Genomic DNA, 15,000 nt, shown 5'->3' on the forward strand with positions numbered 1-15,000 from the left:
CGATGATGATATTTTTACCCGAACGCGAAAGGTCTCTAATTAAACCATCTTTGTAAAAGACGAAATCTGTCAGTCCTATTGAATTCATCTAGACGCTTTTTTGGAAGTTTGTAGAAACTATTCAGGTCTTTCACTCAGCTCGCCTTAACTCCGCCAAGGCTTCCGCTGTGCGCCCTAACAATATCAAGCCTAATAATATTTTTAATTAAGGGCAAATCTAGGACAATCGACTGACCACTAAAGTGCTGTTCCATTCCGATACCTGTCCCCAAACGTTTAAGGGCTCAGCGAAAAGTCTCGCGAGCGAGACAATACCCACCTCGTAGACGTCGTTTGCAGAAGCAAGTATGGCACAGTCGGTTAGTACGCGCCTTGGTGCAAGAGTCCTGAGTTCGATTCCCGGATCTCGCATCCTTGTTTCGACTCCTTTCCTTTCCGCGTCGCGAAGTAGCTTTAAATACCCGTAAAACAGAGCGTCGATGGAGAGGTGGGAGTAAAAATGAGCACTCCGTCGACCTCAGGTTTGTCAGTAATTAAAGTTACTGTTACGAGTTATCGAGGGTAAATATGGCCGCTTTCCTTTACTTTACTTTAAGTGTTTATTCTTTATTACGATGTATCGTCGAGGATCATGTTCGGAGAATTCGAATGTGCTCCATTTCAACAATTTAGAACCTTGCAATTTGGCGAGACAATTGCCACATAGACCCTCCCAAAATTTCCCGACTAATGAAAACCATTAATCGTAGACATCTCCGATGATTAATCTGGTATCGTCGTGGACGAATCGGGAAAATAGGAAGCGTTTCTGTTTTCCAGACGTGTCCCAGATTTTTTCGATCGTCGGCGATCATTCGCGACATACGAAAACTCAAATTTGTATTGAGTCGGAGAGGTCGGCGATGGTTTTAGCTCGTTACCAATCCTCTAAATTGCAAGTTTCAACTTTTGGTGCACCTTCGTCCATTTCTTGAAGTCGTCTGCAAAACAACAAAGGTGAAATAGCCAAATTTCAAGTTTTATGAAGAACGTCAACACTTGTTATAAATTTTCATTGTCTGCCCTACTTAAACGCCATTCCTACCATTGTCATCTTTGAGGAACTACCATACCCTTGTCTTAATATGGTCACAAAGTGATTACAGTAACGCGAATTTATTGTGAGATGACGTTCTCGTTGCCGTCATCACCGTTCCCTTATATCTGTAAAGAACAACGGGGACACAATAATAAATCATTGATTTCTTGAACTCCGCTCTAAAATTCTCTGAGATCGGGAAACATAAGAAATGCAACCTTTTAAGGAAATGAGGACGACTTTGTGGGAGGCGCTTAAGGTAACTGATCTCTCCTTTTATTTGCCAGAACTTCGAACGGAATGTACTCACAGTACCGGAAATTAGTTTGGAAAACAGCACTGGCAACTTGATTAATTCCCATGGATAACTACACTGCGTTTCACCTACTAGCTTTTAAGACTTCCGTGAAAATAATGTGCTTTGTTTCGAAGATGGTCGTTTTGATAGCGGTCGATAGAATCCTCGACGTCAATTTAATTCCCTGCATTCTCACCATTAATTTCATTGGACCTTTGACTACGAAGTGAGTGCTTTCGTCGAATTGGTCCTCGTTTGAATCTCCGGAAGCTCAAAAAAAAAAAGACTTCTTGTTTAATACTTAATCACGTACTTGTAGGTGACCTATGTTCATTACGTGCAAGGTGACACCACGTTCGCGCGCCGACTAGTCAGGCATGCAACCAAAACGGCGGAAGACGCTCCCATGGCAACACAAATATTTGAACATGACAGACATAGTTTGATGATACTCTGGTTTGAAGAAATTTTAATGTAGCTTACAAAGCCAAAATTCAAAGAACTAATGTATCAACATTCCCTAGCTTTGGCATATGAAAGGATCCCTGTGATAAGCTTAGGATCGTCTGTAACAAGAGGCTACACAATTAGCCTTAACTCAGGCCTGCAAAAATATAGCACTTGGTGTATGGTTACTTTAGCGCATCGGACTTACATTGCACTTCGCATGATGTTCGAATGTGTATGTAGTGAATAACCGGACCCGGATTATTTTCATTATAGGTGGTAACGATGACCACGGGACTCTGGAAACGAGGTGAAATAGTGTAGTTATTCCAAAATGGCTAAGCACGTTGCTTTTCACTGAGCGATGAGAATTTTTGCTCAGTGTTTAAGGTCACTTTGTCACGTGCGCGACACGTGAAAATGTGCACTTTGGTAGTTCAAATGAAGTATCTCGACACTTGAAAATACTCTGTTAATTTAATCAAAGTCTGTACTTCCAGAAGTACACAAGTTCCTTAAGGATGGCCATACCAAATGAATCCATAGCATGAGAATCAAATAATTTAAGTATACCATACTCACAGTGATGCACCCAATGGTCAAAATAAAAGAATTTATAATTCTCTCTGATCAAATCTTGAAAAGCACTTATCCAAGACATACAGTAAGCTGAATCTATTGTGCAACTTCCATGTACATTACCAGTATATTCAAGACTTCTGTATTGAATTTAACTTTAATTTTGCATTTACCTGTTCCACGCGCGCTTTGGAAAGGTGCTACATACCACGTGCTTTGACTTAAAAGCAGCATATCTGAGGTAGTAGCTATACTTACATGTGTTTACGAGCAAGTGATCCCCTAGTAATACGATGAATGTGGATGAATGACCTCGGCACATTTTTAATCAAATTTGTTCAAGTAAGTTTCCTCCTTTTTCTGCTTTTGTAAAATAGACGTCTTTGCCTTTTCTCTGTAAACGTCTATGTCGATTCACACGCACATCACAACTAAAGTAAACAAATTTTTGCATATCGAGACCTGTATTTCTTCCTTGAAATCGAGTCTTTATTATCATTGACAATCACATAACTATGATCAAAAACTCACTTCCTTTTTTCTTCAAATTTTGAAAGTGTGATTGCTTAACACCTGACTGGCAAAATTTTGACGTTTGATTTTTGTCCAAAAAGCTGTTTACTTTGTATGTAAGTTTTGGTTTTCACGGTCCGCCATTACTCAGGTTCAAAACTGACCGAATGGACCTCAGCGTGTTGGTTCTAAGAAAAGTGACGTGATTGACTCAAAATTTTAGCGTGTAAACGCAGCTTATTATATACGCAAAACACGAGTTAAATAGTCTGAAAGCCCGAAACTCCCGTGCTGCATATTGAGTCAGCGCGTTCACACGCATTGCATTCCTAAACTATTGAGTCTTTGACGTCACTTTCTCATCGATCCAGCTCCCTCAAGATTTTAAAGTTGGTAATGGCGGACCAAAATAAGAAAATTCCAGTTAAAACAAACATTATTTTTTAAAGCAAGGCTTAAAACTTGGGTAACTTAGTTTTTAGTTAACATACTAGTCTTGAAATCCGGATTTCAAGACTATGTTAACTAAACTTTGGATCCAAAGAAAAATAAAAATTGATTTTTTGGTCATAGTAGCACTTTAAGGTCCCGGTAAAACGAAAATGAGGTGTCCGCGGAAAAATAAAATTGTTCCGCCGCTATTTCTTGAATAGGGTCAAACTACATATTATATCGAAGGTAATAGATTGAATATTTGAATACAGTTTTAGTTTTTTGGTATTTAATATTGCCTTCTAGTTTTGAGGCAACAAACTCAGAACGACCGAGTCTGTCTGCTGCAGAAGCTCCTGTCCCTTCACTTTATTGTGAAAATGACGGCATTTTGTTGCATCGTAGTCACAGATGAATTTTTGAGTAATTTTTGATATGTTAAGAATTGAAGGCAATATCACGCACTAAACTCGAAACTCTCATCTCATACTTAATTTAGGCAGAAAAAGTGCCACCCCTCTATTACTTAAATCATATTATGTTTTTGTTCAGTGATAACGTGCAAGTTCAAAACCCGAAAAATTCACGGAAATATTGATTTCTATCAGCGTTAACGTCAATAACGGTAGCCTGTTCCAGGCTCCCAGATAGTCGGGAAAACGAAAACAACTGCGTGTGAAAAGCGAGTGGGGGCTTCGGTCGAGGCGACAGTTGTTAAGGAGGCTCGAAAGGGTTTTCAGCTGAGCGCGCGCGCGTAAGCCACACACGCAACTCGTAAGCTGCTTGCGTCAGCTCATGATTCAAATGGGTCACCAGAAATAAACAAATACCGCTAATTTCGCTTACCTTTCTCCAATTCCTATATACACGGAATATAAATAGACATCTCCTATTCACGAAAACTACGAAAATTCTACTTAAACGGTTTAATAGTCGCTTAAGTCCGTTTGTGTTGACCTGTAGCTCCACTCGCGCGCGGACTCGAATGAGCGGGTGACGCATGCGTAAATGCTGATCTTGTAACCCCCTAATTTTTCCTGATTTTGCAACTTTACTCGTTTATATCTCTGCTTCTGGACGGTGAATTTTTTTCATTTTTTGCATGTTAGCTTAGATTAATTTAAACCGTTTGTCTTTAAAATTTAAAAAAAATTCTGTAGGTGAAAAAAAAAAAAAATTAGAGTCAATTCAAAAAAACTTATTTTTCTGAAAAACTGACCTACAGATTTTGTTGAATTTTAAATATTTTAGAGAGTATTTCTAACATTATCTGGTAAAGCTGAATGGGAATATTTCACCGTCCCGTTACTTCAAAAAGGACAACATATGTTGATTTTAAGGCTCAAAGAAATGCCTAATATCGTTGCCATGGTAGCATTATTTTGGAGGAAAACATAATGTGAGAAATCTACGATAGGTACTTAATACCCTGGCCAAATTTCGTCTTGATATGATTGCCCTAACTGTATCTAAGGACAGAATATGTTTATTTGTTTGAAAAAAGGAGAAACTATTTCGAGCCTCCTTAAGCTCGAAAATTACACAACATGATAAATTCACAAAGGTTGGAAATCTCACAAAAATCTTTTCCGGCGAAAAGGAAAAAACTGTTGAAACAAACAACATATTGGCTATTAGAGGCAAAAAACCCTTCCTATTTTCAATTGCGGGCGTGCAAACAATACACACAATCCGTGTCACAAAGTTTAAATCTGATGTTTGTCACCGCTGTTTGTGTGTTATTTCTGATATGCAATTTAACAAATTTCTGACAGTTCACATCAAACCCTTTTGGAAAGAACCTTGACCATAAATAATGAAGCACATTTCCATTTTTTTTTTACCTTTGCAGAGTTGAGTACAAAATAAATGTAAATTGCCACTACGACACTATGATGCATTCAAGGCGTTCGATTCCTTCAATGTTTGTTAAATCCACAAAAAAATGCCATTTGATTTTAGTGTTGTATATACCAAGTTAGTAAAATATTAGAAACAAAGCTCACTTGACAACCAACGGCGAAAAATAAAATTGTTGTCGAAGACCATTACTCGTCGCTTAAAGATTCCAGATATCTATTTTTCACCGCCTGTCTTGTTCATCCAATTGACGTTCCATTCTTGAGCTCCATGATGGTTACCCTGGGTGCCAGAGGATTTTTTTTCAAGGTCGGAGAGAACGCTCAATGATACCAAATGAACGGTCGAGGACGAAAAAAAAATGCTTCTGGTCGCTCGACCCCAGAACCTCAATTCCATGCGAAGAGAAAGTTCATATTTCTCGAGAAACCAGTTTTGGCCGCCAAGCTGAGACTGCTTCCCACGGGATGCAATGAAGCGCATTACAGTCGGGAATGAGCCAACTAACCGCTAAATAGAGGTTGACCGCTTAATAGAGGTTTCCCAAAATGTAGTATGAAATATGGTAAAAATGGAACTGTGACATGTATACAGTATATTGTACCGTTTCACAACAACAGGAACACAAAATATTAGAAAAACTTCAAGAAATTCAAGGAAGTTCGCGCTTATACAGTACTAATGTTGTTTGAAAGGCAATCGCCTTTGTTGTAAACCACATTAATAAAGTTTTGCATTCAACAAGATGAGAAAAAATCAGTTATTGTTGTCTGCAATTTAGGGCTGCGTAACTTGATTTGATGGAGCAAATCGCTCACTTTGCTTAGGGCCAACGACAGTTCTTCATGACCGTTAAACTGTGCAAAGTCTTTCAGCTGTTCAGCCACTTCCTCTGCCTTTTGTACCGTCTTTATGACAGGCTGTTTGAGCTCTGGGTCAAACTTATCTTTTTCTTCTTTTTCCTCATTTCTTCTGTCTTGGTTTTCAGCTGGGGCAGATAACATAACATCCTAGTCACCAATAATTTGCTCCCTTAGGTCATTCCTCCAGTTGGGATTGGTTTTGTTGATGTTTCCTAAGCATACATCTATGCCGTCTTCTGCGAAGATGAACACTTCAGCATCACAGGAAGAGCCAACCTTGTCCGTTAGCTCTTTCAAGGCAGATAACTCATCCTCGCCTTCCAAAGGATCGTCATCCTCTTCTACCTCCTGTGGGTACAACCTTGTTTTCTTAAAACACTTGACAATCGTATCCTGCGACACCTCACTCCAGGCCGGCTTACCCATTCGATTGCCATAGACAAGTTAATGGACTTGACAATTTCGCTGGCATTCTTCACGCCGGCAACCTTAGAGCAAACATATCGTAGAAGCTTCTTCTTATACTTGACCTTCCAGTTCGCAATGATGCCAGCGTCAAGGGGCTGCGTCTTTGACGTTGTGTTTTTGGGAAGAAACTTAATACTGATGTTTGAAAAGCTATCGGCAATGCTAGGAAGGTGACACGGACCATTATCCATCAACAGCAAAATGTTGCACATTTTCCTCTTTAACTTTTCATTCAATCTCGCCAAACATCTTTCATGTTCTCGGTGTTCATCCAAGCCTTCGCTTTGGCATAATACCATATGGGCGTATTTTCCGCTGCATTAACAAAAAAGGCCAAGGTATGCCTCTGTTTGGCCTGCTTTCCTCCCCTACATAGCCGTCCCTTTTCGCAGGCTTGTATCAGGTAGACCTCTCCAAAAGCCGTCGGTTTGATCCATGTTCCACGCATTCTCTGGACTCCATCCTCGAGTGATCTCTCTCACGCGCTCGTTTCAACCTTCCAGCATTTCCTCGCTCACATCCCGTCCTCTCCCGCATTGGCCATTTTCTGATGGTTGTGACGCTGCTTAGAACGTTGCAGCCATCCATTTGAGGCGGTAAAGCCACTTATTCCCAGCTTGTCTGGAATTGGCAGAGCTTTCTCCTACAGCCTCGTGCCGTGAACAGGGATGTTGGATTCTCTGCAGCGAGTGTACCACTCCCATAATGCTTCATTAACATCCGAATCCTTAGCTGAGCGGACCCTTATCTTACACACGATTGCATGTTGTTTTCTTACTCAGCGAGAATCACCTCTTTCTTCTTCAGGATTTTCTGCGTCTGCGTCCTACCGATGCCAAATTATTCGGCGACTTTGCGGTAGCCCTCTTTGGGGTGATTCTTCGCGTAGTTGATCATTTCAGTTCCTCTTTGCTGTTTCCCTGGCACCTGTGGTTTGCGGAGCTTTTTTCCGTGGTTTTGCTCCCGCACTCTGGTCATTGCTGGTTTGCGGAGCAATCTACATCTTGCTTTGAAGTATCATTTGCAGTCTGCTTCAACATACTGATACGGAGGAACCAGATTTCCAGTTAGAGGTTTCCTCGGGAAGAAACACGGTGCACTCTGGTCTATTACATACTGGTCCTTGACAGATTAAACAAATGTACTTGGTTTCGGCTTTGCAGCTATGACAGAAACTCATACAAGACATTTCCGCTGGGCTACTGACACAACCGTGATGCAATTCAAATAACGACTCCATTCGACAACAGGAACAAAAAGAATGTGATAACCATTCTGGCAACACGCCGCTTGATTCCCATTGGAGCGGTATTTCAAGATTTTGTGTGACACTGTGATAAGTGTCACTAAGGTTCTTGGAGGCAGATCCAAACGTGAGCCGAAATGGCTGAAATTTCTCTGGAAATTAGTATGGGTAATCAAATGGTGACGCGTGAAATTAGGGAATAATTTCACGCGCGTTTTGTCCAAATTCAAATAATTTCCCGAGCCTTTAGTCGAGGAAAATTATTTGATTTTGGACAAAACGCAAGTGAAATTATTCCCTAATTTCACCGGTATACCATTTGATTAGCTATTAATAACATGGGTGACAAGTTACTTCTTAATTTTCAAACCTAGACGCCATTTTAGCACTATATGAAAAGTTGCCATGCCAACAATGTAATTTCACATGTGAAATTATAAATTAACGCTGAAATTTCGCGCCAAAATTAAGGAGTAATTTGTCACTCATGTTATCATAAGGGTGAATTCTTTTATTAGGGAATACCACGTGTACTTGACTGAGTGGAAACCAACAACGGGAGATGTTTATAAACTCATGCGTTAGCCAAGCAATATCAAGGCTTCAAAATGCAGTTGCGATTGTAAGGGGAAAATCTGGCGAGAAGGAAACCAAGCAAGCTGATGACGTTCATCCAAATAATGTGACTGACAGATTTTAAGTTATTGGTTATGTCCCAGCATTAATGGCTATGTGGTTACGCAAATTTCTAAAGAGGCCTACGAACTGCACAAAAGTAATAATCAAGGGGAAACGAGTAAAACGGAGGAGGTGGCTACGGTCTCGAGGTTCCTTGCGAATATATCTTTGAAGATGACAGCTTTTCTTGTGGTTGGCTGCAAGCGAAGTTAATAAAGAAGAATTTGACGAGCACTGAGTTGGGCCCTGGAAGGCCTATTAGCCCAAACAAATCCACTCTTATTACTGTATTATGTATATCATGTTGTGTTTGATGAGTTGTTGAAATGTTGTCGCGTTACAATGACTTTCGACGCCATTGAAGGTTAACAAGAATTAGTGAAATTTCCAATTGTTACCGGAAGACTGTGCAGAGTTGAGTACAAACAAGTGCGCCCGGTGATTATTTTGTCAAGGCTTACCTAACTTTAGAGACCCCGTCATCCTACCCAGGAGCAGGACAAATTTTTGTCAGGGGTGAAATCTAATAGATTTGCCATTTTAAACCACCATGATTATGATGACTTGAAGGAAAATTTCAAACAAGAAAATTTAATCTCTATTTTTAGTCGGAGTATTTGGTGTTTATTTCTTTGTGATTGACACTTGTGGTTAACAAATATTTTGCGTGTCCCTGACTCTGAGTGCGCCCACGCTTGACAAATTGAAAATTTGGCAGACACAAATTTTGTCAAGATTTTTGGAAGAGCCAAACAAATTTTGTCAGTCCAGTGCGTCCGAAGCAAAAGCCTCAAAGATCAGACTGAGGCAGCTCCCCCTGTGCGCACTAAATAAGATTAACGACACTTTAGGATGTGTAAACAAATATTCCACATAGGGTCCGGACGCACTGAGCTGACAAAATTTGTTTGGCCCTTCCAAAAATCTCGACAAAATTTGTCTCTGCCAAATTTTCAATTCGTCAAACGTGGGCGCACTGAGACACAGCAAAATATTTCTTAACCACAAGTGTCAATAAACACCATCGCTTGCGCGCTGTTCTCCGGAAAGGTTACATGAGATCTCAGGAGTCATGGGCTTATGGTGATCTTTAACAGCTTCGATCGAATATGTTTCCTCGGCATATTATTGCTTGTATTCAATTTTTTTTTCTTCCTTGAATTCGTTCAACTCCAGCAGATGCAGTTGCTACTTCTACTATGCCAGTGGAGGCTTCACCTTGTTTGACTGCAACGGGTTCGGTAACACAACAGATTTGTCCCTAGAAGGCCGACTGAAATCCGACTAAAAATAGAGATCAAATTTTCTTGATTGACATTTTCCTTCAAATCATGGCGTGTTAATTAACAAATATGTCAGATTTCACGCCTGACAAAAATTTGTCCTGCTCCGAGGCAGGACGACGGCGTCTTTGAAGTTTGGTAAACCTTGACAAAATTTGGAAATCACCGTGCGCACTTGTCTCAGGAAACTGGTGACAGATTTTTTCGCAAAATAAACAAAAATTTGCCCAGTGCGTCCGGGCCCATATGCAGTTAACTTTGGATAATACACAACGCTATTCACAAAAGCAATTAAAATCTCACAAAAACCTTTTCCATCCAAAAATAATTTTATCGAAACAAACAACATATTTGCTATTATTGCAAACAAGCTGCCAACACAGTCCGTGTCAAAAACGCAACTAAATAAATTTCCCACCGGTGTTCAGCATCAAACCCTTTAATGAAAAACCCTTTACTTGAATTATCAAGCAAAAGATTAACCTGCGATCAAGCGTACTTTTCTTGAGACAGGGCGCTAAAAAGTCCGCCTGATACAATTTTTTAACGAGTCGTCTACCCGTAGTCCAGAATCTGGACTTTATTCCGATTGGCCGAATAATAATAGAGCTCTTGGAGCCTCGCTCCGATTGGTTACAGAATTGCAATCATACTTCTTGTAAATCGGTTAACAGCTGATGAAATTATGGCCGCCGAGAAGGATTTGAACACGAGTGATGTTTAGGCTCTGTTTACAGCTGCTGTTGCTTCGAGTTCAGATTTTTTTTGAAAAACCTTAAAAGGAAGAGCGGAGAGAATGCATCCGAAGAATCGTTTGAGTCAAAGAAGACATTACAGTTGTACTTCCTACGGGATTTGGCAATAGTGTTGTTAATACAGGCCCCAACATTCTAGAAGAAAATGCATCGTTCTTCTTCCACCAACTCGAAAACGTCTGTAGTTGTGGCAAGTCCTTTGGAATATATTCCAAAAAGGAACCGAATAGAACTTTATGGCTGCCACATTCACTACAATACATACTTAATTGACCGCTCCCCATAGGGGATTTTCAGGGCCAATGAAACACAATCAACGAAACAACAGAACACAACATCTACAACTGTTAAGAATCCCAACTGGTCGGAGGCAAACCAGTTGGCTATTTACAAGTGCAGCTGGGAAGTTGAACCAGGGACTACCAGGAACAAATTCAACGAGTGGTCAGAGCGGGTCTTGAACCCGGGATCTCCGGATCTCAAGGCAAGCGCCCTTACCACTGGGCGACACTGCCGCCTCATTCGGGGAATCAGCCGAGCTTGACAGAGAAATTCGACACTGGTTACGGAATCGCTGAACAATCTGAACACACTTCTAACAAAATGATAGCTGAGTAGCTGCTAGAATTTCTCAAAGTCCATTTTCCTCATATCTATTTTTATAGCATCTTTTATTGGCATCTCAAATATTCAAGTTCAAATAAAGTTTATTGTTGATGACATGATGAATTCTGGCTTTTTCTGCCATTTTATCTCGAAATTCTTTGTTCCTTGATGGTTTGAACAGAGAAACCGCACCAACTGTCAAGCAGGATTTGCAGAAATAGCTTTGATTGCAGACATCAAAGCCAGAGTGCTACTGTATTTTGTTTTTGTCGCGTCTTTACTTGAATCACAGCTTGCAGGTAATTTCCGGTAAAATCTGATTGGCTCACATTTATAGCATGACACATGATAACATCAGTGTTGACCGGTGGGCGGCAGAGTTAGCGCCCTGTCTCAAGAAAAGTACGCTTGATCGCAGGTTAGCAAAATATGGGCAACAAGCTTTCTTTAAAATAATTTTTGACTAACAAGAATTAGTGAAATTTCCAATTGTTACCGGAAGACTGTGCAGAGTTGAGTACAAATAAATATAAATAAGCCAGACAACAGAGATCACAGATCCACTTCAGTTGTTCAATTCCTCCTCCGTCTTTGTTAAACCTATAAGTTGTACAAAACTACCACACTTGGTATAAAATTAGAACTACAGCTCACTTTGATTACGGGTCGACGGGCGAAAGATTGTTGTCGAAGTCCATTACTCGTCGCTTTCAAGATTCCAGATATTTATTTTTCACCGCCTGTCTTGTTTATCCAATTGACGTTCCATTCTTTAGCTCCATAATGGTATGTTTTGTTTAAAGATTCTCCAAAACGCCATTTCCGTTTCAATCTTTGACGCTATTGCAGGTTACTGAAATATTGTACTGTGTCAACCAGAGAAATCTACGCCTTTCTACTACCCCGTGAAATCCTACCAAAATACGCGCAGAAGCTTCTACGCACAAATACACCACTTATCAAGGGAGTGATAGGAAAGACTTTTCCCGACAAGTTGAAAAAAAGACGAAAAACAAGAAGAAAAAGAAAACAAGAAATGTCAACCATTTTTCGACTGGTTCTGATAAGTAGCTTCAGACAAACCCGATGTCGAGGCATGACAAATTCACAATCACATCAGATTGAGGTGATGTGCCGGCCAGCCAGTCCAAGATGGCGTCCAAACCCTGAAATCGCATGGCATCACGATCGATAGCCCGCGAAACATAATTGGGACATTCGTAAAACGACACGACTAGAAATGCGTCCTCCTTCGTCGGAACGCAATTATTTATCCACAAATAGCGTTTTCTTAAAATTCGAAAATAGTTTGCAATCCAAGAATCGCTGTGAAATACTAAAACATATTTCGAAGCCTCGAAGCCACAAATAGTTTTTCGTCACATGCATGATACTTGCGCCAGCAGGCAGTGAGCGTCACACGCCTCTCCCGCCTCCAAAATGATGGAGTTCTCAAGAAAGGAGTTTATAATAGAAAGTACGATGGTTCTGCCATAAATTTGGAAGAGAAGATTTGAGAACAATGGGGTATTCCTCATCGTGTGTGGAATACTAAGGAAATAATCAAACGTGAATTTGAACGCTCTTCATCACTCCTTAATAGCTTGAATATCGAAGAATGTGAAATAAGCTAAGAACAAGCTGCAATGTTGCCGTTCCTCGAGACATGGTCATGCGAATTTTACGAGAGTTAGATGCAGCCGCACTTCGAAAGGCTAGGGAGCTTCAACGTCGATTTTACACCGGGGCCAAACGCCACTTCACACGCGCTCACGTCTTTTTAGTGTTCCACACCGGGCCACGGCAGAATACTTCATTGTTCCCAAATTCAAATTCAATACGTATTCAGAACATAAGTAGTAATGCCTTCCAAGAGACCGAATGGATTTTAGTCTTTATTCATTATCAAAATGTACTGCTGAGTGTAATATCTCTAAATATGTGGTATCTTTGACACGCCTCATCCAAGCGAAATTGAAAAGGAGGATCGGTAATTTAACTGACAACTCTTTGGAAGGAGGGTGTGTCACATCGTCCTTTATGAAAACTCGACCGAGTGAATTCCCTTCATCACAGATGTTTGACGTTTTGAGGCGGGTCCGTTCTGTTTTCTGTACAAACTAATTATGAACAGAAATATAAGAAATCCCCCTCTCACTGTCCTCAGCGAGTACATATGTTAAGTTTATTTTTAACTTTCCCCCTACTTTTGTTTTGTTTGTTTCACCATGTTTATCTGAGTAAATTGCATTGGCAATCCGTTTGTGTGGCAATTAAAATTGAAAAGTTCATCTCAATGAACCATTGACCTGTACTGTAACCAGAACAGACTCTGCACAGCTCAGTCAACCCAAAATATACTGGACAAAGTTAACTCGCATAATATACCTCTGTGGTTCTCCCTTCACTAGTATCCATAAGATAAAGAATATGCCAAAAGATAAAACAACTACGCGTGAGAAAAATCCTGTCTTGAGGCCCCGCTCAGCGAATGAGGGCGCACAAGAACTGCCTGAAAGAAATCAATGATCGACGGCGCTTTTGGTTTCTGGAGTATTTTGCTGCCGTGATATGTTATTAATTTGCTTTTTTGGTGGATTGTTTAACCGAGATCATTTTAATGACTACAGAAAATGAAACTTTGAGCCTAAAGAGTCTGTAAAATTAAAGGTAATATTCAGCGAAAAATGGAAAGCTCTTCTCTTCAACTGGTAAGCCCGTTTGCCGGAAAGATTTGATTTATTTAATCGTCGTCGCTTGAGTTCCCACTGTCACTCGACCCGCTTCCTGTTTCTACCTCGGTTACTGTTTCGGGTTCCACTAAAAGAAAGAAAAAACACACCGTATAAATATAAAAAGGAATGGTGACCATGAAAAGATAAAGGGGCTGTCATTTAAAACAAGCCTTAACTTTGACCGCGGTTCACAACAATCATTTGACCACTGGAAAAGCATGTGGTAATTACTGGTACGTCTCGGTTGTCCATATTACGAGAAATTGCCCCCGAGGTCAATGTTTTAGATGTAGTCTATAAATGATTGGTATCCACGTCCCTGAAGAAACGATATAGACTAAAAGGCGCACTGCAGTTGTGTGCGCATATTTTCTTGTAAACTGGCTTAAATTTGGTGATTCACGTTGATCTTTTGAAGCCGCAAGACACAACAGAACATAAAAGTGTGTCTCCTCAGTCTCTACCTCTTGTCTCCTGGGTGTGTCGGAGACAGGAGACAAGAGCCTCCCCCCGCCAGGATATAAGCCCCCGATCTTATGAAAGCCAGAAGAACGTCATCTTAAAAAAATAAAATCTGCGTCATATTTTTTGATCATAATAACAATAATAATATAATAATAATGATAAACGGAATTGTCTTCAGATTTTGAGAATATCAACAAAAAGTAAATATGATAGTGAACAATGCTCGAAAAAAAGTCCTCAGGTTTTGACATTTCCTATCAGTTAATTCCTAAATTCTGTACATCTTCAACTCATTCTGAAGACATTAGACTCATGGCGTTTCACACTTCCATAAGATTCCTATTTAGCATCTCGTTTGAATTGTTTCCTGGAAATGGTAAAGAAATTTACATAGCCCATTTTCTATGTGCGCATTCAAATGTCATTTTTTATGGCTGAGCCATCATCAGTGAGGAGAGCACTTGCTTCGTACCAGTGAGGCTTGGGTTCGATCCCCAGACTCGGTGAGATTTTTCTTTCTTTTTTTTTCGGGCTCTCCTGTTTTGTCCTCTTCAGTTAAGCAATAGAGGACGTTTCCCGTGTTTCCACAGCCTCGTGTTTAGGGGGAGTTGGGAGAATTCGAGACAGTTAAGCAAACCTGAGACGCAGTCGAGGGTTTGCAAAACTGTCGAGAATTCTACCAACTCCCCCGAGT

The 15,000-nt window shown here is 40.4% G+C and overlaps 2 protein-coding genes across 2 annotated transcripts in view; one reads left to right on the top strand and one right to left on the bottom strand.

Moving 5' to 3' along the window:
• LOC138022058 (zinc metalloproteinase nas-39-like) overlaps positions 1-15,000 on the top strand; it is a 142,343-nt gene that overhangs the window by 91,753 nt on the left and 35,590 nt on the right. The gene's annotated exons all lie outside the window — the stretch shown is intronic.
• The window catches only part of LOC138019046 (threonine-rich protein-like), a 15,812-nt gene continuing 13,800 nt past the window's right edge, over positions 12,989-15,000 (bottom strand). The window contains exon 6 of the mRNA XM_068865707.1: positions 12,989-13,926. Within this exon, the coding sequence (XP_068721808.1) occupies positions 13,850-13,926 (77 nt within the window). The 3' untranslated portion in view covers positions 12,989-13,849. The remainder of the gene's footprint in view (positions 13,927-15,000) is intronic.

Source organism: Montipora capricornis, chromosome 10 (assembly GCF_036669925.1).
Source record: "Montipora capricornis isolate CH-2021 chromosome 10, ASM3666992v2, whole genome shotgun sequence".
In the NCBI taxonomy this organism is placed as follows: Eukaryota; Metazoa; Cnidaria; class Anthozoa; order Scleractinia; family Acroporidae; genus Montipora; species Montipora capricornis.